Source organism: Dermochelys coriacea, chromosome 8, assembly GCF_009764565.3.
Source record: "Dermochelys coriacea isolate rDerCor1 chromosome 8, rDerCor1.pri.v4, whole genome shotgun sequence".
Classification (NCBI taxonomy): Eukaryota; Metazoa; Chordata; order Testudines; family Dermochelyidae; genus Dermochelys; species Dermochelys coriacea.
The window spans coordinates 14,917,651-14,941,341 of record NC_050075.1 but is presented as its reverse complement, the minus strand read 5'-3'; the positions used below and the strand labels follow the sequence as shown (position 1 = coordinate 14,941,341).

General features: G+C 40.3%; 1 protein-coding gene across 8 annotated transcripts in view; it reads left to right on the top strand.

The window, feature by feature from the left end:
• Nucleotides 1-23,284, top strand: part of P4HA2 (prolyl 4-hydroxylase subunit alpha 2) — a 52,661-nt gene extending 29,377 nt beyond the window's left edge. For 3 of the 8 annotated variants that reach the window (XM_038414087.2, XM_038414078.2, XM_038414086.2), the window contains exons 8-15: nucleotides 1,471-1,647; nucleotides 6,802-6,872; nucleotides 10,725-10,824; nucleotides 12,388-12,441; nucleotides 14,651-14,716; nucleotides 18,427-18,495; nucleotides 19,456-19,552; nucleotides 20,905-23,284. In XM_038414087.2, the coding sequence (XP_038270015.1) occupies nucleotides 1,471-1,647; nucleotides 6,802-6,872; nucleotides 10,725-10,824; nucleotides 12,388-12,441; nucleotides 14,651-14,716; nucleotides 18,427-18,495; nucleotides 19,456-19,552; nucleotides 20,905-20,975 (705 nt within the window). In that variant the 3' untranslated portion in view covers nucleotides 20,976-23,284. Of the gene's footprint in view, nucleotides 1-1,470; nucleotides 1,648-6,801; nucleotides 6,873-10,724; nucleotides 10,825-12,387; nucleotides 12,442-14,521; nucleotides 14,582-14,650; nucleotides 14,717-18,426; nucleotides 18,496-19,441; nucleotides 19,553-20,904 lie in introns of all 8 variants that reach the window. The other 5 variants (XM_038414080.2, XM_038414083.2, XM_038414082.2 and 2 more) reach the window with 4 other exon arrangements.
• Nucleotides 23,285-23,691: the final 407 nt, after the last annotated feature.

Genomic DNA, 23,691 nt, shown 5'->3' with positions numbered 1-23,691 from the left:
CTTTTCAGAACACATGCTCCCTGCCAGATGCCACTGCCCCAGCAAGTATGTAACTGTGCAGTCAGCAAGGGGTCTGTTTTCAAAAGTCATTCCTTTCTACTCGGAAATATTCTGGGGGAAAATTAATAAAGGAATAGAAAATGTCTGCCTGTGAGGGGAAAGACGCAGTAGGTAAATTGAATCAATCACAGTGGTTGTAGTAGAATTTAGGTGACTCACTGGAATCTCTTTACCATGATATTATTGGAGTTTCTCTAACTGCATTTGGTATGCAGGATAGTGGGAACTCTGTGATTATTCCTAAATGGTATCTGCCTGTGAATGTTGACCTCTTAATGGTGGCCTCTGTATAGAAACAGAATCCATTAACTCTCTAGCTGTTCCATCTCATGTTGACCCCTGAGTAAATGGCAGTCATTGTTCTTTTTTTAATTATTATTATTTAAGCAATCTGCATAGTATCAATTTAAAAAAAAAATTCTCCTCTTTCCCTATCCCCATCATTCTCCTATAGACTAGCCTAGATGTTTACTTTTCTCTGCCAGTAGATGGTGAAAGGAACATAGTTTTGAGGACTCTGCTTCTCCTGCTATACATAGGAAGCCTGTAGGCTGTGGTTTCTTGTCTCCTTTAGGTAGAAACTGCCCTTTCTGACTGAGCTGGGTTTCTGTATGTATAAGCAGGTTCACTGATGCAGGGCTTAGGTTCTTCCTAATGTGGAGTCATTTAGATATTGCACTTGAAAGAGCTGAGAGCATGTTTCTTAATTAAGTCCACACTGGAACTTCCAGCTGTTTAACAACTAGGCATTCGGACGTCATAATATAAACCTGCATAGAAAAAAGGGCTCTCCACTGCTCATTCACAGGATGTTGCAAACAGTTGTCCTTCCAGTGTGTCTGGTCAGCAATTCTGAACACTCATTGTAGCTGGGTGTGCTAGAAGCTTTTTTCTATCAAGGATCTGTCATGCTTTAACTATTGTTGAAATCAGTTGTCTCTATGGGGCAAACATTTTGATCGCCATTTTAGAGGGCAGAAGGGAGTGGTCTCTGATACCTTTCTTCAAACGTGGTTGTAATTTCTAGATTAGACACTGCTTTGGGGGTCTTCTGAGTTTTTCTTTTCTTTGTTTCAGCAGTCTTGCAGAAAAGCCTTACATATGAAAAACAGAATTCTAGCCAGTTGGCTACTTGCTTTGTCATTTGGTTTCCATAACCTGCAATTTATTATGATTTATAGAGGGTAGAATGTCACAGCTGTTACTCAGTAGCATAGGGGAGAAAAGACTATTCACTACTCTTTACTTGCAGAAGATTGTAAAGTAACAATCCTATAAATTTTCTTGGCCAGATAGTGTGGACATTCAATTTCCCAATATCTTCTCTAACACAGTATAGAGGACACTTTGCTTTTGGTCTTAAACATTTAAAGAAAACAAATGTGTGGGTGTTTGGGGCTTATATTTTAGACACCTCGGCGACAGAAGAGGCTGTTCTGCAGGTACCACGATGGAAACAGAAATCCCCATCTGGTCATAGCTCCCTTTAAGGAAGAAGATGAATGGGACAGCCCTTATATCGTCCGATACTATGATGTCATGTCTCATGAAGAAATAGAGAAAATTAAGGAGCTGGCTAAACCAAAAGTAGGTGTCCCCTCTTCTGCTGTTTCCATCTCACCAATGCTTGCTGTTTCAGCACTTTATCTCTAATAAGGAAGACTGAGCAAATGGATTCAAAATGTCTAATTTCACATCCTGGACTATACAATGCAGCTAAACTACGTGCAATGAACTTAACGGTAAAACTTTCAAAAGCAACCTAAGTGACTTAGGAACCCAAGGCCCAGCTTTTTAAAGTTTTTAGGCATTGCTTTGCTTAGTGTTGCAGGGCCTAAGTTTCATTTTCAAAAGTGACTCATAAGGAGCCTAAGTCCCATTAATTTTCAATGAAGACTTAGGCTCCTAAACCACTTTTGAATACAATGCTTTTGAAGATTTTTCTCTAGGGCATATCAAACAAGAATTGGAGAAATAATGTTGCTTTGGTTGTTAAACGCTTCCTCTTTTGTTTCTTTGGAGATATATTTTTATTTGGTTTATTTGATTTTTTTGTTGTTGTTGTGAAAGCAATGTATTCCATCCTAAAACAAAGTATGTTAATCAGTATCTCAGCCTGATCTAGGCTGTGTTTCCCTTGATGAATAGAGCTGCAGTATTCTTCTGAAGTCATTGGTATGTCTTATCACAGAATTATTGCATTGCATAAAATAGAACAAATAGAGCATGCTTTTGTATGCTCAACAACAGCTTACAGTCCTGAATGCTGGAACTTGTTATGAAAGTGGAGTATTGGTCAAAGTGAGGGCTTGACCTTCTTCTCTTCCAAAGGCGCACTGGGATCTCTAATGTCTACCTGGACAGCTGGGAAGAAGAGGGCTTGGTTCTTCAACACCCCCTTCTCTGCTCTTGGGTGCATATCAAATGCAGTGCCAGCTCAAGATTATGGGCTCAAGTCTTGGTGTGGTACCTTTTTACCCAGACTCTAAGTTGTAGTGACACCATATATCATAAACAATGATATACTGTGTTATACAGCTAATATGAACCTAACATTTCTTTAGCCGGTATAGTTTTCTGGTGCTGCAATTGTCTTCCTTTACTTGCTAAACTGCAAAAAGGAAAATAATGGCAGCTCAAAACCAATACTAGATGTTAAGCTTGATTCATTCTGCTTTGCAAAGTCTGTCAAGAAACTAAAATTAAAAGCATTTATATTGATTGTTATATTATGAATTATTCATGTTAATCGTTTCTTCTAGCTATTGCTATAAACTATGCAATTAAAATACCAGTGAGGATAACCTTTCTGCATGTATTTCTGAATGAAATATTTTAAGATATAATTGGAAATGGAGTGAGAAATTGATACCTTTTAGGAACATGAATTATAGTTAGTAAGTTTCTGAAGTTAGATTTCTGTGTTTATCAGCCAAGTGCCTTGGCAGAAAATGTTATTTCTCTTTCAAGACTCGCACCTCCATGAACTTAAATCTTTTTCCTGATGCTTCACCATGGCATCATGCTGTAAAATGGTCCTTGGGACTTCAAAAGCTTCAGATAAAACAAAAATTGAAACTAGCCTCTATCATTGGAAATTTTTTCTAGTCTGGCAAAGCAAATGGGCTATAAATATAATAAGACAATAATTAACAATTGACTTAATTTAGTGTGTTTGCTGTTCAGATTTCATTTATGAAATCACTGCCAGGTCACATGCACTGATTTTACATCAGCGTCGCTCCATTAACTTCTGTGAAATTACTCCTGATTCCTCATGAGTATATGTGAGATCAGGATCAGACCCGTGTGTGTAGGTAAAAGTGATAGTTTTGATGAGTTTATAAATATTCCTACATAGTTGTTCACAAACTTAATTTTTCAGCATCTGTCTCAGACCTAACTACTGGACTTACTTTGAAACCTATGGTGTTATGCCCAGAAGGGTGGAAAATATAACATTATGATGGGATAATTCCTAAATAAAATAAATGTAATTTCAGCCAGGAAAATTTTATTCAGTAATCATTTAAGTTTTACAGGCAGAGCTCTGTGAGGTAGTGTGTTACTATCTTGGATTTGGAAAGGCTGGGAGCTCCCAAGTTATCCCTAATATTGTAGAATATCTCCTCAAGAAATCTCTCCTCCCAGTTCCAAACATTATCTGCAGGTTTAAATGTGCCAAGACTTTGTTTTTGAAGAAAAGCAACATCTGCGTTTGAGAGAGGGTAGCTGTTCAGGGCGATCAGGTGTTTTTCATACTCAATTTGCAAAATACAGTCATATTTTAGTCAACTGTTAAAATTACTTTCTAAACTAAATGAATCTGTTCCTAACTATCAACTAAACTGCTGGAAGCTTCAATAAAACTGTTAATTGTAAAAGGCATGGATTGCACTGGGACAGGTGTAGCATGGAAGCATATAGAATGTAATTGTAAATTTTAACAATGGCTTCTTCATAATACAGATGTGCCAGATTAGACAAAGGTGCATCATAGAGAGGAATGTATAGAGCCTCACTGACCTCACACTTATAATGCACAGTCATCCTGGGTTACAGGAAAAGCTGTGCTATTGAAATACTGAAGAAGCTACCTGCGGCAGGGATGGAGAGAGAGAAAACTGAAAGTGAACTGAGACTTCTTCCTGAGAAGAAAAGCAGTTTTGCTGTTAAATAGGAAAGAATGGAATTTATAGTAGAGCAGAATTTTAATGTAGACACTATAAAGCCCAGAAACCATATAATGCACACATTGTGTATTGGTTTAGGAATGAAATCTGGGGTGTTTTTATTTTGTTTTTAATCCACTATTATTAATTATATGTTGTAGTCAGGTCTACTATGAGCTGAAGACACGATTAAAGTCAAGAAGACAAGATTTTACAGAGAAATGTAGTATTCTAGCACCACACAAATGAGATACCAATTAATAAATTTGTAGCCAGGCATATTTTAGCTTCTCTTCTTTGTTTAGATCAACTGGTGATCATAGAAAGAAACCATATGGAGGACCCAAAGGAAATAGAAGGGTAATGAGGAGTTTGGCAAGCTAAATTATATTACAGAAAGCAACACTTCATTGTCCAAATAAAGTAAAACATTGTCAGCCTGACTTCCCTACTTAATTGATCTTTAAATATTCATGGTAAATAGGCCCAATGGCCTGCAATGAGATGTTAGATTGGGTGGGATCTGAGTTACTACAGAGAATTCTTTCCTGGGTATCTGGCTGGTGAATCTTGCCCATATGCTCAGGGTTTAGCTGATTGCCATATTTGGGGTCGGGAAGGAATTTTCCTCCAGGGCAGATTGGAAGAAGCCCTGGAGGTTTTTCGCCTTCCTCTGTAGCCTGGGGCCCGGGTCACTTGCTGGATGATTCTCTGCTCCTTGAAGTCTTTAAACCGCGATTTAAACTTCAGAGAACTTCAATAGCTCAGACATAGGTGAGAGGTTTTTTGCAGGAGTGGGTGGGTGAGATTCTGTTGCCTGCATTGTGCAGGAGGTCAGACTAGATTATCATAATGGTCTCTTCTGACCTTAATATCTATGAATCTATGACTTATGGAGCAGAATTCTGGAACAAAATACCAAATTAGTCAGAATTACCGGGAAAGTTGTGCCAAGAGCTGTGGGTAGAGACAAGAAACCTAACAAGCAGATTGGAAGGGAAACAGGAGAATGACACATTTGGGGAAATATGAAGGAAAATGTGATTATGCATTGGAAAAAAAATACAAAAGTCAAGAGAGATTGTGATTGAATGGGGGGGACATGTAAGTAAGTGGGTTTGGCACTCTTCATCTTCAAAGTGATGTAACTTGTTCATCCCAACAGCATTCCTGTAGTGTAGGTGAAACTTCTGCATCTTACAGATGGAGAAACTGAGGCGCAGTGAATTGAAGTGAAGTTACTTGCCCAAGGTCACACAATAAATCCATGTTAGAGCTGTGATTAGAACTCAGGAGTTCAAGGTTCATTCTGCTAGGCCACAGTGCTGAACATTCTCACCTGATCCAACAGCAGATACATCCCCAGCCCAGCACTCTTGCTCCCAGCACTTGTGCCTAATAAACCCAACACTAAGAGAAATAATGAGCCTGTGCACTTCCATCGAGGCAGTGTCCATCAAGGGCACAGGTTGAGGGCTCTCTTGTTCTGATGAACACGCTCCCTTGTGATTTCAGTGAGGTGGATCCTGTGAATTCCTCAGTTGTCTGCACTGTAATGCCTAACCTACTTCATAACAAAGTCATTGTTTTCCTCACCTGCTCCTTGAGAACACCAAATGATGTGGAAGTAGATAAAGGGAATTTGGGCGCAGGCCTCTGAAATGATCAGGAGTCAGGCTAACTCTAGCTTTAATAATGTGAGATTTGTAGAAGCGGGGATTGTGCGAGGTGAGTGGGAAAAGAACTGAGAGAGGTAAGAATTATCTGTATTAGATAAGATATATTATAAGAATTATCTGTATTAGATAAGAATAGAAAGTAGAAGAGAAATTGGTGAGAAAAATAAGATATCGTGAAGAATATGTATACACAATATGCAGCTGTTGCTCATTATTGTCCATAATAAAGGTATAAATGCTTACTTTAATTGTTTATCTTTAGAGAGACCTGCCTAGGTGGGGGAAACCCTGTGTCCTAGTGTACTCTCTCCCTCTGTGCAATTGCTTGAGATGATAAAGTGTATCTGACTTGCTGCACCCAACCTGAAGAGTGAGAACTGTGTTTTTCTCCGACAATGCAATTCTTATGATCTACCCCAGCGCACCTTTGAAATAGTCTGGCTGAATCCAGAGAATATCCAAGAGTTAACTTTCTTTCTTCTCTGTCAGTAAGGACACAAACTTCATGGGTCATTAATTTTCTGTTGTTCCTTCTTGCTGATATTGACCCAAGCCATATTCCAGACAACAGTACTTTCCAAACCTATTCGTCAAGCAACATCAAATTATAGCTTTAATGGATACCATGGTTCATGCAGCCCCTTAGCCAGATTCTAATCAGGAGGATGACTGCTATATCTCATCCACATTGCATCATAGACTGTTCTTGTGTGAAATCAGAATAAGGTCCAGATTGAAGCTAAGAATTTCACCCAGAAATATATCTAACCCAGGAATTTGAAGTCTGACAATTTGGGAGGGAAACAGACAATTGGTAGAATTTTGAAACAGATTTTTTTTAAAACTGTTTATTCTTGTTAATTTTGTCCTTGGCATTTCTTTTGACACAGTTGGCACGAGCCACGGTACGTGACCCCAAAACGGGTGTCTTAACAGTGGCCAACTACAGGGTGTCAAAAAGGTAAGATGACTGTGAAAGAACTTGCATCCTACTGTTTTGTCTTCAAGCTCCACTCAACCTGAATGCAGTGGTGTAGCTGTCACTAGTCCATATGCTCTTCTTAACATTCTTCCCCTTTCTGCCTTCTTTCATTGACAATGTAGAATGAAGAATGCTATCTATCTGATTAGATTGCTTTAATTGCATATACTGTATTTTGTACTACATCTAAGATTAGGCAATGAGTTTTATGGCCTTTAATTAATGCTTTTTATTTTTGTATTCTGGAGGTTGAATGTGTGAAAATTCTGGTGCTTTTAGGTGCTTTACGAGACTCATAGACAATAGCCTCTATTATTTTAAATAGCAGTAACACTGATATTAACTGTAAAGATACTTTACTTTAATTCTGGATTTAAGGATTTATGAATCCTTATGACAGGTTTCAGAGTAGCAGCCGTGTTAGTCTGTATTCGCAAAAAGAAAAGGAGTACTTGTGGCACCTTAGAGACTAACAAAGTTATTTGAGCATAAGCTTTCGTGAGCTACAGCTCACTTCATCGGATGCATCCAATGAAGTGAGCTGTAGCTCACGAAAGCTTATGCTCAAATAACTTTGTTAGTCTCTAAGGTGCCACAAGTACTCCTTTTCTTTTTATGAATCCTTATATCAATGTACAACTTAGAATAATAGAATAGAAATTTATTATGCAGGGGTTTTTTGTGGAGCGTCTATCCAGCTTTACTGATCTAAAACCAAATATTTTTGTCCATTTCCTTCTGGCGACAAGAAAACCTGTACCAAATAGTTTTCAAACAAAACTCAAAATATACAGTTTGGAATATCAAGCAGTATTATAATACTTTGCACATAAAGTCTCACAAAAACCTTGTTGATGTTGAAAATTGTTATAAAAGTTATGTCTCTAGAGATGTTAAACCTTCATAGATTAATATATTTTAAAGGTCAAAAGGGACCATTGTGATAATCTGGTCTGATCTTTTGCGTAAGCCAGACTATAGAACTTCCCTGAATAAATTACTGCTTTAAGTCCAATACCTGTAGTTGAACTAGAGCAGAGATTCTCAAACTCTGGGTCGTGATTCCATTTTAATGTGGTCGCCAAGGCTGGCTTAGACTTGCTGGGGCTCAGGACCGAAGCTGAAGCCCGAGCTCCACCGCCTAGGGCCGAAGCCAAAGCTCAAGGACTTCAACCCTGGGCGGCAGGGCTCAAATTATAGGTCCCCTGCCTGGGGCTGAAGCGTTTGGGCTTTAATGCCGCCCACCGATCCCCCGCTGCCCAGGGCAGTGGGGCTTTGGCTTTGCCCCACCACATCTAGGGCACCAAGGTGTGGGCGGGCTCAGGCTTCGGTCCCCTGTTCTGGGGTCATGTCGTAATTTTTGTTGTCAGAAGGGAATCGCGGTGCAGTGAAGTTTGAGAACCCCTGATCTAGAGCGTATCTTTTTAGAAAAACTTCTAATGGTGAATAGAGAGGTTTAGAAACTATACAACGTAACCACGTCAACATCCCTTTTAAATCCCTCCATTGTCTTCACTCTACTGCATCAAGTTTGAGGGTCTACACTACAAACTTGCGTCAGCACAGCTGTGCTGCTGTAGTACTTCTGGTGAAGACGCTTTAAGCCAATGGGAGAGCTTAATAACTCCACCTCCGTGAGAGGCAGTAGCGTTGTCGACAGGAGAAGCTCTCCCACCGACATAGCACTGCCTACACAGGGGCTTACGGTTTGGATAGCTACATCGCTCTGGGATGTGGATTTTTCACACCCCTGACCAATGTAGTCATACTGAAGTAAGTGTGTGGTGTAGACCTGGCCTTAATACCTTCTCCAGGTTCAGGGCAGGGCTGTAATCCTCTGCCATCTGCTTCTAAAGGGAAGCATATTATATTTCCTTTTTAAGGTTAATCAGTTTTATCTCCTGCCCCTCCCTTGTCAAGTTCCTGCAAAGCATTTACTCAGTTTCTGGATGAGTGCTGCACTGGTTGCTACCGGAATAAGCCAGTAGATTGTAAACATGATGGGGAAGGGCAGGAAAATCTTCCAGCATTTCAAGACAAGATTTCCCTTGACTTCAGTGGGCTTTATGTCAGGTCCAGGGAGCCCAGTTGCTTCTCTCTATTGCATTAGTTCACATGTTAAGTTCGTCTTCTCAAGGAAAAGGACGTTTGTTATTTCCCTTTGCCTTCCCCCAGTATCAGGAGGGCCAGGACTGTGGGTTTCCTCAGGCTTAAAGGTAGTTGTGCTACGTTTCAACTGTGTCATGCACATTTTCAACCTCCTAATCTTTTGACTGTTACCTTTACCCTACTTCCCTGCATGATGTTTTCCACCTCCTTTGCTGGCTGTGTTTTCATTTTTCTCATTCAGGAAAATCAGACCTCTATAGAGAGCATCCAGCATCCTGCAATACAGCATCTTCTGAGGGGGAAGTCTTTTTGAAATCCAAAAATCAATCAGATTTTGCACCTAGACAACCAGAAACATGCACCTAGATTTCCAATGCTAAATCTCAAGGTGGAAATGTTCCCTGGAAGTTTTGCTTAAAGGCCGAGATCACAAACTGAGCCATGTGCTAAAAACAGAATGCAGTGATTTGGTAAGGGGAGGAGGGAATCACAGTGATGTCTCCATCTTGTGTTATTTTGGGCAGGAATATCTGATGGACAGGGCAGTCTGTGGTTGCAGGATAGGTTTTAACAGAAGGCACAATTTTTTTTTTAAAACTAGTGGGTAGAATGGGTTCCTGTTATCTAGCGGTTGGCAGAATAACTGCACGTTTCAGGAACCGCAGACATGTTTCTGTGCTTAACACAACAGAGGTTTGCACAGCAGCCAGGTCAGTACAGCTTCAGCTGATGTTGATGGGTTGCACTGGCCCAAAAAACCCATCTGCGTGTCTTTACTGTCTGTACCCCGTGGTTGCAGTCTCTTCAGTCCTCTTTGCCAGTGTATACGAGAGTAACATTTTTTCAAAACAAACCAACTTCATCAGCATCACAAAGCTGCATTCTTCCTAGTTTGTGGGGTTTTTTTTTAGATGAGCACAAGAGCTGTAGCCCAACACTCGGTACAGCTAACTCCGTAACGATGTTCTGGATGCACGAGAAACACCTGTCATAATCTTTGAAATCACTATAGACCTTGAAAACCTGCAAATCGCTCAGCTTTTTCGTCTATCAAGATTTTATGTAAGGGAGCACCTTTGCCGCTGATTTGCTTAAGCCACATAAGCTGGGGAGGCTCCAGCTTTTCAAAGGTTACTGCCTTTGATTGGTTTTTTGCATATATGCTCTATCACACTTTTCAACAAATAAATAGTATCAGCAAGTGGCCGGAACCTCAGACAATGAAGACTAAAATATCTCAAGGTGGGGAACTAAACTCAGAGAAAAGGGGAAAGGTTTGGCTTGTGTGTGTGGATAAGAATGTTGATGGCCCTTTGCTAGGCCTGGAAGCTCTTTCCTCTAGTTTCACCTTCTAGTTTAGAGAGAGAACACCCACTTTTTGCAGTTTTTATTGGTAAAAGTTGTACTATATCTGTGCAAAAACAAAAATCAAAGCCTTTCACACCTGCCTCTGCTGTCTGTGATCGAAACTAAATTTGAAGTACTTCACAGGTGGCAAAACCTTGCAGAAACCACCAAAAGTTCTGGTATAGAATCATGTGGTAAAGCTGTGTGTGGCAGAGTGAAGGAGTATGCAGTGTAGTGGGAGACAGGTTGGTCCCAGGATATTAGAGAGACAAGCTGGGTGAGGTAAGACAATGAAGTAGGGCTGTTCTGAGTCGAATACTGGATTTCTCATCATCTTTTTTTTCTTTTCTCTTTTCCCCTCGCCTCCACACCCAGTTCATGGTTGGAGGAACATGATGATCCTGTTGTTGCCAGGGTGAATCACCGAATGCAACATATCACGGGATTAACAGTAAAAACAGCTGAACTATTGCAGGTTGGTTCTGATATTTCTTACCTGGGTTAACACCGCAATGCTTAGTAAGCAGCTTCCACGCCTGTCAGTCAGGATTGGGCCTTACGTGGAAGTGGGTATAGGAAGGGGATGTTTTCCCAAACATCTCACTCAACAGGTCTCAGAAGGCCTAAGCAATGCAGAACTGGCACGTTCCCATGGTGTGGGTGGGCAGGGACCCCATGAAGAGCGTCAGCATAGGCATTCCACTTCCTGCTACAGAGCCGTGCAATGGGGCAGTTTGTTCTCCCTGTGGTTAGCAAACGTGGAAGGACAGAGGACAGCTCAGGAATAAGAGGTGGAGCCAGAGAAGCTGCAGCCCTGGCAATCCACTAGCCGGTACTGCCATTTCGAGGGAGGTGCAGCAGCCCCACCCCCAGAGGAGGATTCTTTTTCTCAGTTCGGCAGCCACGCCGGACCCTTTAAAGAGTCCTCTGTACTTACGGGCTTTGGGCAGGGATCCAAGATTTGGCAAAAATAAAAAGTCTTTAAATGAAGATTCCTGTTTGGGAGGAAAATAACATCCTTATTGTGTTGCCTTTAGGTCCCTCTAGAGAAGGATATGGAGACCGTGAGCCCTGCTCCAGCCCTTTTGTGCTATTCTGATGATACAGAGGGAATGTGAATTGTCTGCATCTTGTTCCTAGGGAATAGCCCTGCAGTCAGGGGTTCCATAAGTGGCACAGAGCTGCCAGAACAGCTCTACATACCCCTTGTAGACTGCAGTTTTGGAGGAGTGCCAGAATATGGCTGGAGCCCTGCTACTCTGGCTATTGTCAGGTGTCAGATAGCCGCTTAGTGGCTGTGGCTGCTGAGTAGAGTATAGAACAATCCTGAGGCTGCACTAAATCATGCCAGAAACAGCCGGGGAGGCGAAAGGTGGTTTAAATCCACCTTTGACCCTCCCTGTCCTCCTACAGCTGCCTGTATGAAACTGGCCATGCATGTATAATGCACACACTAAAGCCAGGCTCTCTAGCTGGAGCTGTAACAGACTCGCAACCTCTGTGGATCAGACACATAGAGGAGCACATAATACACCCTGGCCAGTGAATTATATGTGTTTATAGAAGTGGAAAGAGATGGTGGACAAGCATGTGAAAAATCATTGTTTCTGTTCTTTCATTTGTTAGCCTTTTGCTATAAAAGTCAAACATTCGAACGGAACATTGCCAAAGGATCAGTATTTCCAGCTTTATTTAAAAAAAAAAAGTTTCTGCTTAATATTTTAAAATAGTTTCTGAATTGATCCAGCAAGGGAAGACGGTTATAGTGACCACATTCAATTAATTAGACATCCCTTCAATGTAATAAAACATTTTCCCCCTTACTTTTTATTTATTTATGTACTCGTGTTCATTTTGGGATAGAAAAAGGGTGGATTAAACATAACGTGACAACATAAGAGTGCAATGCAGTCCTGTCAAAAGCCACTTCCTCTCCGTGGGTGGATATGGCTTGGGTCTTTGCCTCCAAGAAGAAAATATTTGTCTTCCCAACTATCTAATTTGCTATTAAATGTGTTTGTTTCCCCCCACATCCTAGGTTGCTAATTATGGAATGGGAGGACAATATGAGCCACATTTTGATTTCTCAAGGGTAAGATCACAATGTCAAACTCATTCTACATTAATGCTAAATGCAAATAGTACTTTAAAATAAGGTTTGTTTTGAGAGATGATGTAATGTTTGTTTTCATTAAAAATTATTTTAATATTTATTAACCTTGGGCCTGACCCTGCAAGGTGGCTAGTGACCTCTGCTCCTGTTCGCTTGGGTATTTAACAGCTTGCAGGAGGTACTTGGAATCTTGCAGGATTGGCTCTCTGAGTACCAGGCTGAAAAAGACAGTAGTAGCTCACGAGTGCCACCTAAATGCAGTCAGTGACCATGCCAACCCTACTGGGGAGCTATGGTTTGCTGTCTTTTTTTGATGTATTCCATTTATAACTGCTTGGTTTAAACCAATGTTTAGTTAGTGTGTTAGGGTTAAATCCGAATTCAGATTCTGCATTTGGACCCACTAGCATGGACTCCTGCACCCATCAGAGTCCCACTGATTTCAGGAACACAAAGTTCCACATTCATGTTTCTGAATACAGAATTGAGACCTTCATCAGCATTAAAACAAAACTTCAACACTGACCGCTCATGTTCGTTAGCAAACTTTTACTGCTCATAAACGAGTTTTGGCTTGTTAGCTTTACTGAACATCACTTTCCTGTTAATTTGGAGTCTGTGTAATCTGTTGATGCAAATAAATACATTTAAATTCTTGTTAAAGACTTTGAATAAAGGAGGTTGATAGAATCTCAATAAAGAACACAAATTAGCCGTCAAATTGGCCAACATAATATTTATGCTTGGATTAGGCACTTAGGGAGGAGCCGCACTAGGAATTTATCTGGTAATTGCTGCCAAAATTAATGCAAGGCAACAATTAGACTCAGTATGGGTTTGGAGTGGTCCTCTCCACTCTGTGTGCATTGCAGATTTCCATATTTTGCAATCTCCGTACAAGTTTGCAGCTCTTTGTTTGCTCACAGAACTTTGTACAGTGGGTTTTTTTTATTATTATTTTTTAATATAAAAGTATGTCCCACTTTGAGCACTAATGTCAATCACTCAAAACTTTCAGACCTGTTTTTACGAACCAAAACTCCAAAATCTTCACACAGGCTGCATTTGGCAGAAAGGCTGCAAGCCTGTCAAGGTCCAAATTTTAAAATTTTCTTATTAATTTTTGGTTTCAAGTTCATTGTGATTTAAAACATACACAGTGCCTTTTGTGAACCCATTTCAGGACAGACATGTATTCTTGCATCCAAAATTGATTTGAAATTGTTTATATTTTTGAGTGTTTTTTTTTTAATCCTGATTTCCTCCATTCCCTATCTAATCTTCGGGACTTTCTTGTTTGTTCCTTCGTAACAATTCATCTTAACATCTCCTGGCTGAAGTTCCTTACTGCTTTTGGCACTTGAGACATTGAAATAAATTGTCACTCGTATCGTGTGATGATGGGTGATTGATGCCACTCCTAAACAATAATGAATGAGGCTCCAAAGCATTTTCTGGGGATTAAGGATAAATTCATTAATCCCAGACAGTTGGAAGTGTCTGGCTGGTGTCATTACTGCTGTTACAACCTGTCACAGTTAGCTAAAAATACTCTGCTCCTTTTCCCAGAGCAGCGTATATTATATGTGGGAACAATTGGTGAGACCTGCACTGTTGTAGCTGCATCAGACATTTAGGAGAACCAGGGATCTGATACAAAGCCCACCAAAGTGAATGGGAATCTTTCCATTGACCTCAGTGGGCTTTGGATCAAGCCCAGTAATACCAATACAGCTGCCATCAACACTGAAAATGTTATAAGGGTTATAATATTTATTTGCAGAATGTTTGTGCTCTATGCTCTAAAATTTCCATTCAGATGCTTCTGATTGCTGAAGAACCGCTTTGATTCAATTCTACGTATACTTATCCAATGTGCACATTGCATACATTTGCAAACCTAGTTTGGCTACAAGATATAATGCTTTTATATGCTACTCCATGTAAAGTGTCCACATTTTGTGCCAAACTACTGAAATTGTTTTTGCAGAGAGCTACATGCATGTAACATTAGTGTGAGCCTGTTTGGAACCTGGGTTAAAGTTGTTATCTATTACAGCGACCCTTTGACAGCACACTCAAAACGGAAGGAAATAGGCTAGCAACGTTTCTTAACTATGTAAGTACCTCTGTGTCCTTGTTGTTTGTTCTCTTGAAGTTTGCAGTTGATTCTCATTTAATTTTGTAGAAAGATGAACCTGATGCTTTCAAGCGTTTAGGGACTGGAAATCGTGTGGCCACTTTTTTAAACTATGTAAGTATGATAATCCTGTACATGTTGAGTGATGCTTTCCGTAGCATCACATTTAGAAATAACCAGTTGTACAAGCTGTAATACAGACTCATTAAAAAGCTATAGCATCTGAAAGTGGGGATTTCCTTGTTCTCACACAATCTGCTGCTATCACAGATCAGTATCTCTTACCCCGAATGTGGAAAACCATAATTTGAATAGAGATTAAATGTTTCTCTTGTTTACACTGGAACAAATCCATTGGCTTCACTGGATCTGCACAGGTATGAGAGGAGAATTTGACTCAGAAGTTTCAAAGTGAAACTTTGAAAGGGGCTGAGTGACTTCAAACATAACCTTTCACTCAGCATCCTGGCCATCAGATGTTTGTCAAGGGGACTTCCATCTTTTTCACCGGTGTCTGATAGCACTTGATGTTGTGGAGCTTCTGGCAGTTTCCCCTTTGTAACTCTGTGCTCAAAGCTAATATACAGCAGTGTAGTTATTACCTTTGCAAATGGAGACATGACTTACGAAATGCTACGTCAGTTAAGAAACTCTGCTACAAATGCAAGTATTGAAAATAAAATAATGTTAGTATGGTGCATTTCCAGCATGGAACCTAATGGCCATATATGTTAGATTACCATGCATCATCCCCACTGAAATTAATGGGAGTTCTGCAAGCAGATTCCAAGCTGTATATGGCCCTGGGTATGCTTTCATGGCTGTTTTATTCTGACAATGACATAGAGGTTATCTGATAACTGTAGTATTTATTATCTCAATAGTTTGGGTCTTCAGTCCTGTTGTATAGTTTGTGGGTGATACAGGGTAGGTGTCACTCTGTTTGCAAAATGTTTTGAATGAGCTGATATTTCGAATGTCAAGTGTAGCTTGTAAAACAACCAGAAACAACTTGACTGAAACAATGAAACAGTTGTCCGAAACAGTGGTTCCAAATGGGTCTGTTAGTTAGGATGAAATTTCAGTAGCCACAGCTCATATTGGGCTTTTCACATTTTCTGACTAACCTTGACCGAGATTAAAACAAATAAAAATTACATACATTGTCAGTGGTACATGTACAACAGCAAATGTCCCTTATTATATGACATGTACAGTATGTCAGCATATCCAAGGTGCCTATTATAAAAGATTTTGTTGCTAAAATGTAGATTTTTAATTTGCAAAGCTGCATGCACTATGCTTTCTAGATTGGGGAGACAGGGAATTGGCCCCTAATGCCAATGGCATCTTGTGCCCTTTTGTGTGTACCAAACTGGGACACAAAAGTAATAATAATGTTACTCTTTAAGCAGAAAAACAAATCAAAATGAGAAAGTGTGATGATATTTAGGACGGTAATATTTACAAAACACAAGATACAATCCTGCTCTCATTGGTGGCAATAGTGGTTGGGCTGTTGACTTCAAAGAGAGCAGAATCAAACCCAGTTTTATACCTCTTCACCTAGGGCCTGATCTAAAGGCCATTGAAATCAATGGAAATACATGGAGACGTTTCTGACCCGTCAGTCTTCATCCTCAAAGGAAACCTGCACAACACTTTCAAAAGATGAGCCTGAACAGATGGACTGAACAGAGACACTGAGTTTATGGCTTATTACACCAATCTGAAATGCACTAACACCCTCTTTTTGTCCTGTAATTGGAGAGGTGTTTAAAGGCCACTCCACCTTGAATGGTCCCATAGAATATGTGCTAACTATGTATGCTAAACTATCTGTTCCACCTTGGGTTTAACTGTGACGCTGGGAGTACCTTTCCCAGACCTGAAAAAGAGCTCTGTGTGGCTCGAAAACATGTCTCTCTCATCAACAGCAGTTGGTCCAATAAGAGATACTACTTCAGCCACCTTACCTCACCACATCACATATATACATGTGAAGTGAACAAAAATCTTTGGCTTCTTTAAGAGTTTTAAAAGATGGACCAAGCTTAGATGTTCTGAGGATCACCCAGACCCAGTAAGGGGTTCTCTAACTTCCTGCCTTATAACTTTGGGTGCCTTGCCGCTATGGCTCAAAGCCCTGACACCAATAGCAAGCCTACAAGCATAAAGGTCTCACCCTGCCTACCACCACGCTACTTACTCTCAGCAGCCCTTTCCGTTCTGAGTCCCCACATCCATCTACTTCAAGTTCTTAGCTACCAGACACTAAGACTCTTCCCCTGTGGTTTGTCACCCCTGAAGGAGTGCAACCTGCTCCCCGTTACCGGCTAACTTTGGGGAACACACGCCACACAGTTTGCACAACCTGTTTGGGGGTAAAAATAAAAGGTTTATTTAATAGAAAAACCACAGATTCAAAGATGAAATAGTAAGGAAGATAAACACATACAAATTACACAGAAAATAAACATAAAGACCCAGCCTCAGGTCTCTACATTTACACATCAGATAAAAATCCCTTTTCTAGTACAACTGCCTATTGCCTTTGCTCAGTTTCCCAGCATGCCCCCTATCCCTAAGGGGGGAATCCAGTGTTCACAGACTGCCCCATGCCTTCAAGACTGTCCCTTAGTTCTGGATCCTTTCACTTCAAACCCTTTTCCTTTTAACAGGGTTTTCGGGGGTAGGGGTCTTTCTCTCAGGTCTGGTCTACACTACAGACCTTTACTGGTAGAACTACATTACTCGGGGATGTGAAAAATCCACATGCCTGAGCGGCATAGTTATATCAACGTAACCCCCATGTAGATGGCACCATGTTGGAGAACCTCTCCCACCGACATAGCTACCGTTTCTCGGGGAGGTGGATTAACTACACTGACAGGAGAGCTCTCTCCCATCGGCATAGAGTATCTTCATTAAAATGCTACAGTGGCTCAAGCTGTAGTGTTTTATGTGTAGATCTGTCCTCAGACTGTGTTCATTTATTGTGAAGGAAATTCCCTCCTTTTTCAGTTTGGCAAGACTGGGGTTTTCTTTTCAGTTTCAAGTTGTTTCAGTGTTTTCCCATTAACTCAAATGGTCCACTCTCATCTTTGCCTGGCTGGACAATGGATGGGTCCTTGAAGTTAATTCTGTGTAAACAACTAGCTTGGGAGGTGTACACGAAATTGTAGCATCAATCATGAGCAAGGATACGATGAGGTAACGGATTCCGTGACTTTAACAGATCTCCATGACTTTTTGGCTTCTGCTTCAGCCCTGGATGGTGGGGCTTAGGCTGTCAGCCCCGGACTTTGGCTTCAGCTCTGCTGTGACCATACCCTGACTTTGTCCTTTCTACCAAGACTGTTCTGTGAATTTTGCTTAATTTTACTGTGACAAAATCATATCCATAGTCAGGAGCATATTCCACATACATGAATACATAGATTCAAAACCAGAGCCAGTATACATATCTCATAATGATCATCAAGTTCAGAACATTATAAGCTTTCATAAAAACCTTAATTGGCATATTTTTATACACAGCATTGTATACAACCACTGCTTATTCTTTGTGGTTCAGACTCCCTCTTCTCCCTTTGGGGTGTCTGGATCCTGATTGTCATATAAGTCTTGTGTGTTCTGTTCACATTTCAAATTCAGCATCCTCCATGTAATTAATTGTCTGTTTATACAGTATATGAGTTATAACTTTCTGTTACCACTGGTGCTTTGGGCACTTTTATAATGGTTCAGTGGTTGTGATTTGCATGCTCTGACATTGCATCATAAAATGTTTGTGTTATGGTGACTTTAACTTATTTTCCCAGATGAGTGATGTAGAAGCTGGAGGTGCTACAGTTTTCCCAGACTTTGGGGCTGCAATTTGGCCCCAAAAGGTAACAACTGCTTTATTTGTATATAGTCCCTCTCCTCTTTCCCCACATGCACACTAAAGTTACTGAAAACATTGTTGCTTTCATACATTTATATGGTACGAGTGGTAGCAGTGACTTACTTAGGGCTGCCCTAGTTTATAGGCCTACATATTGCCATTATAGAAAGCAACGATACCTGATTCTGGGTGGCTGTAGAATGGCAATCTGAACAATTTCTACAAAGGGCAGCTTTTAACAGGAAAGGAGTTGCATGGAGGTAAGATTACCCCCTGCTCCAGACACAGTACACCCATACTAGATATTAAACACATCATCTGCCTGTTACTTAGGGTTTTCCTTTGTTATCTTAAATAAGAACAAAAAGCAACCTCATCTTGAGCTTCCCCTTTAGCATAGCAGTACCTAGGTTTTCTCCTTTCAGGACTCCCTTGTCCCTGTCCCTAGTTCCTTTTGACTTATAAAGAGTCCCAACCAATTTATATGCATGAGTTTGAGCTAAGACTTGGCTGCCCAAGCGAGTTAGCACAGCAGCTGTGGCTCTCTTATGCAGAGTTGTAGCTTCTGACATCCTGTCATAGGAATGAAACAGGGAAAACTTGGATCAATTTAAAGAAAAATATAGACAGTCCCATAAACCCAGAGTGCACTATGGAAGGGATGGAATGAGAGGCTCTTTATTTAACAGATGTGAAGCTCAGAAGAGCAAAGAGAAAGGTGAGGTAAATTAATAGTTGGAGCTTAAATTATTTAATTTTGATATACTGTCAACAGTGAGCCATAAGCTTGAAGTTACTGAGAGCCAGATACTTGGTGTTTTTACTCTCTCTCTCTCTCTCACACACACACTCTCTCTCTCTCTCTCTCTCTCTCTCTCTCACACACACTCTCTCTCTCTCTCTCTCGCACACACATTCTGAATAGTTGTGTTGAACTTTGTTTAATCCAGGCTTTCGTTTTCAGGGGACAGCAGTGTTTTGGTACAATCTTTTCAGAAGTGGTGAGGGTGATTATCGAACAAGGCATGCAGCTTGCCCAGTATTAGTAGGGTGCAAATGGGGTAAGTCATTGTCCTCTATTTGCCTTTAGTAACAAAAATTGCAAGCTGTCTAATAAATTCCCCTTTCAGTGGAAAAGATAATATTTGAACTCTCTTCAAAAAGGATTCTGTAATTGTGGCATTTCCATTTTAACTTTTGCCATTTTGAGTCATAAATACACATCACTCCACCAGTGTTGTGTTAAATAAAAATCACACATGACATCCAGTTATTGCATTCTCTGGTCAATGTTGTGAACATCATTTTTTTTTCATGTTAAGAACACTTATAAGGCTGCTGTTTCCATATTGTAGATCTCTAAATCCAGATGCCGTGAAAGTCAAGGATGATTGGGGTTCAAGACGCTGATCCTACGAAAACATATAGATGGACTTAACTTTAAATGTGCAAATAGTCCCACTGAGGTCGGTGTGACTACTTACATGCTTAAAAGTTAAACACATGTATAAGTGTTTGCAGGATAGGGACCTAAGTACTTACAGAGGTCCCTTTGTGGTCATATCCCCAGGTGACATACTCTGCCTGGAATATAGAAGGTGGACTCGTTATCTGAACTGGTGGTCTGGAAAGTGACAATGTAGTTTTGACTAAATAGTATCTGAACATTTTCTACTGCACTGACACTTCCAGAGCACCAGAGAAGATCAAATGGAACCCAAAGAGAAGAGCTTTTTTTGCAATGTACTTAGGAATTGATTACTTTCAAATCACCCTAAGTAAAGCAATTGGCATGTGTGTGTGCATCTACCAACTATTTCTAACCTTTCACTGGAATATCTTTTTCATCATCACCTATTCAAAACAGACAGTTTTACAATATGTTCTGAAAGTAAATAGATTTTGACATCAGGCCAATGGAAAGTGAACTCTACCTTTGGGTCTCAGATGTTCACCTCCACAGCCTGTGAACAAAAGTCCACATCCTCAATCCTCTATCCAGCTGCTTTGTGCTGGAATATAGAAGGTGGATTGATTAGCTGAGAATATTTATGGGAATAAACAGAGGTCTGTACCACCCATTCCAGCATAAAGGGCATTGCAGAGGGAGAATTACCAGAGCACCCTGCACTGTGGGGTGATCTCAAATTGGTAGAATAATGCAAAGGGGAATGTTGCCACCATAGCTGTAAGTTAAGACTGGCCCCAGAATTGAGGAATTGGAAAGGTACCTTGCACGCCCTCCCCTGAGTCTCTTTAGCTCTTGTGCGGGAGAAGGAGGAACACAACCATCCAGTTCAACCACCTCATTTTATTAATCCAAACAAAATTTCATCTCTAGAAACCAAACTTTGAAGGTTACATACAGGCTTCATGTACAGTTCTAACTAATTTATCTCTTTTTGTTCCACAGTTTCAAACAAATGGTTCCACGAAAGAGGGAATGAGTTCTTAAGACCTTGTGGGTCAACAGAGGTCGACTGAAATCCAACCAGCTGCTAGCTCTTCCTTTTGTCCCTTTCTTTTTCAGTTCATTTCTAAGAAATGATCCATCTTCTATTATGAAAGAGCTCTGGCACTTTTTAAAAAGAATTTAACATCTATAAATGAAAGAAGCAAAAGGCTGTAATGACTTGGCAGTACTCGGTAACTATTATTTCCCCCACCCTTCCCCCAGTTTCACCTTCTCACCACACCCTCCCAATTTGTCTCTTCTGTCATAGCAGTGCAAACAGCACTTTTGGCAATTCAGTGCATTTGAGTGCCTGGTCTTGTGCCTTTCATTCCTCAGATGTTTTAGATGTTAAATATTTCATTGAACCAAAGTTTTGTGTACATGTTTAAATTTATTGTATTTCTATGGATTGCAAGTTTTAACAAATGCTGTTTCAAAAAAAAAAAAGTCCTCTGCTCTGAGCTTGTGTCTAATGCTGTGTCCTAGCTTATCTATGGGTCTGGGCCATTTGCTTCATTTAGAAATGTTTATGATCAAATTTGGACTAGAACTTCGGAGCTCGGTCACACAAGGTGCTGAGCACCCACACCTCCTAGGGAAACCAGAGTGAGCTCAGGTTGCTCAGTACCTTGCAGGACTGAGCGTGTAAATTGGTGTAGCTGTATTGAAATCTTACAACATGCTTACAGTGTTGTAACTTGGCCTGGGTTATGCCTTTGTCTGAATTGACTTCAATGGATGCATTGCTTGTGTAAGAACCTCCAGATTTGGGCCCGAGCTTACTCCAGTTAACAGAATTGTCACTTTCATTTTTAAAATTAGAAATACAAAACCATCTATAACACAATAAACTCCTGTGTTTCCATTATCTTTAGGAAATATTGCATATGGGAGACCTAAAATCTTTGAAAAATACATAGGTAGATTTAGGACAGTCTCTAGTTACGATTTTAAACATTTTCATTATTTTTGTGTGGCGCCTTCAGATTTTTGTGACTTTTTCCTCCCAAAGTATATATTTCCTTTGCATAGTACTGTGCCTCTTTGCTGCAGGAAGCCCCTGATCTAATAAAGCACTTAAGCACATGCTTAACTTGAAGTCAACGGGAGAACTCACAAGCAAAGTTTAAGCACGTGCTTAAGTGTCTGGATAGATTGGGGCATGTGCTCTTGTGCTGAAGTCATCATTTTCTTCTGTACCAGACACAAGGAGCCAGATTCCCAGCTGCCTTGCATCTTGTGTTGGTCACTTAACACATGAGAAGGGACTGTAAAGAGCTTGCAAATCATAATGGTTTCGTGAAGGGGCAAGGGCTAGAGGATAAGACTACACAAAGCACAAGACAATAGAAATTGGGGCCAAATATCCGTATTTAGGTGCTTTACAATTTCTGCAAAAAGTATGAGATGATTACTTATGGGGAGTTAATAGCACAAAAGGTCTAGCAGAATTGAGAAGAAATAAGGCATGTTTTGAGGGAAAAATTAAGAAATGCTGAGCCAGATTGTGGCTGACTCTTGTGCAGATGTGCCAGGGAGTTGACTTCAGTGGGAGTTCTTCTGGCCAGTACTGGGTATGAGGGTGAACGTTTTAGAGTATTAGTGATTTCAAGTGAACTCCTTAGAGTGAACTGTAAAAACCTACACTATTGCTTAAAGACTGTGGGCATTGACATTCAGAACAGACATCAGTGAAAGAAAATTCAGTTAACTTGCAGTGTCTAATTGCACCCATAATGTCATCATAAGATGAACATTGATTTCTTCTCCATTGTACATTTCTTCTCCATTGTAAGGTAACTGTTGAATGAACTAATACTTAAAACAATTATCTGTCAACGTCCTCTTGAGGGCTGGAAGCACTACACCTACTAGATTGTGTTCTTAGGGAAAGTGCAATTTAGAGAGTATTGGATTTCATATGGCAGATATAATGGACATCACCCTCCCTGGTACGATGGTAGGATAATGTGGCTCTGATTCAGCAATAAACTTCAGCACGTGCCTAAATTTTAGCATGTAAATATTTCCTTTGAATTCAGTGGAATTGCATGCTTAAAGTCTGGCACATGCTTAGGCCTGATTCTATCAAGTACTAATCATAAGTTTTAATTTCACCGTGAGTGGCAAATATACTCTTGACGAGGAGGCTGGAAGGTTAGATAAACTAATAGAGCTGATGGAATCATTTATTGTGAACGATATGGGTGGGAAGGGTTGTTCGTTGAATAATTATGTGTGAATAAATCTCTTTATCCTACAAACAGCTGCATTAAGTAATGTGAAATCATAAGCACTTTCACAAAGCCTATGGTAATAAATGCAATACACTATACTCTGCATTTGAAAATCTGAGTGTATTTCTCAGATTGTTTTTGAGTGTTTCTCAAAGCTGGGAAAGTGTTGTCCCAATTTTATAGATGGAAACAGGGGCATAGTGTGGCTATGTCATTTACCCAAGCCCACATAGTGAGTCCAGTGGCAGTCAGGAACAGAACCCCAGTTTAGCTGACCCTGAGGGCAACCTTCTTTAATCTGCTGTGTCCTTTCCACAGTACTCTTGACTACAACTTGGTCATTTTTCTGTAATCTTTCATGGCTCTTGTCCAGAAGAGTTGCTGAGAATTCTTATGGTTTCTGGCTGTTTCTTCAGAAAAAACTACTGATGAGCTGTAGCTATGTTGGTAAAAATCTCTAAGCACAACAAAAACACAAGAAATGATTTGCTTTGTTTTAGAACAATGT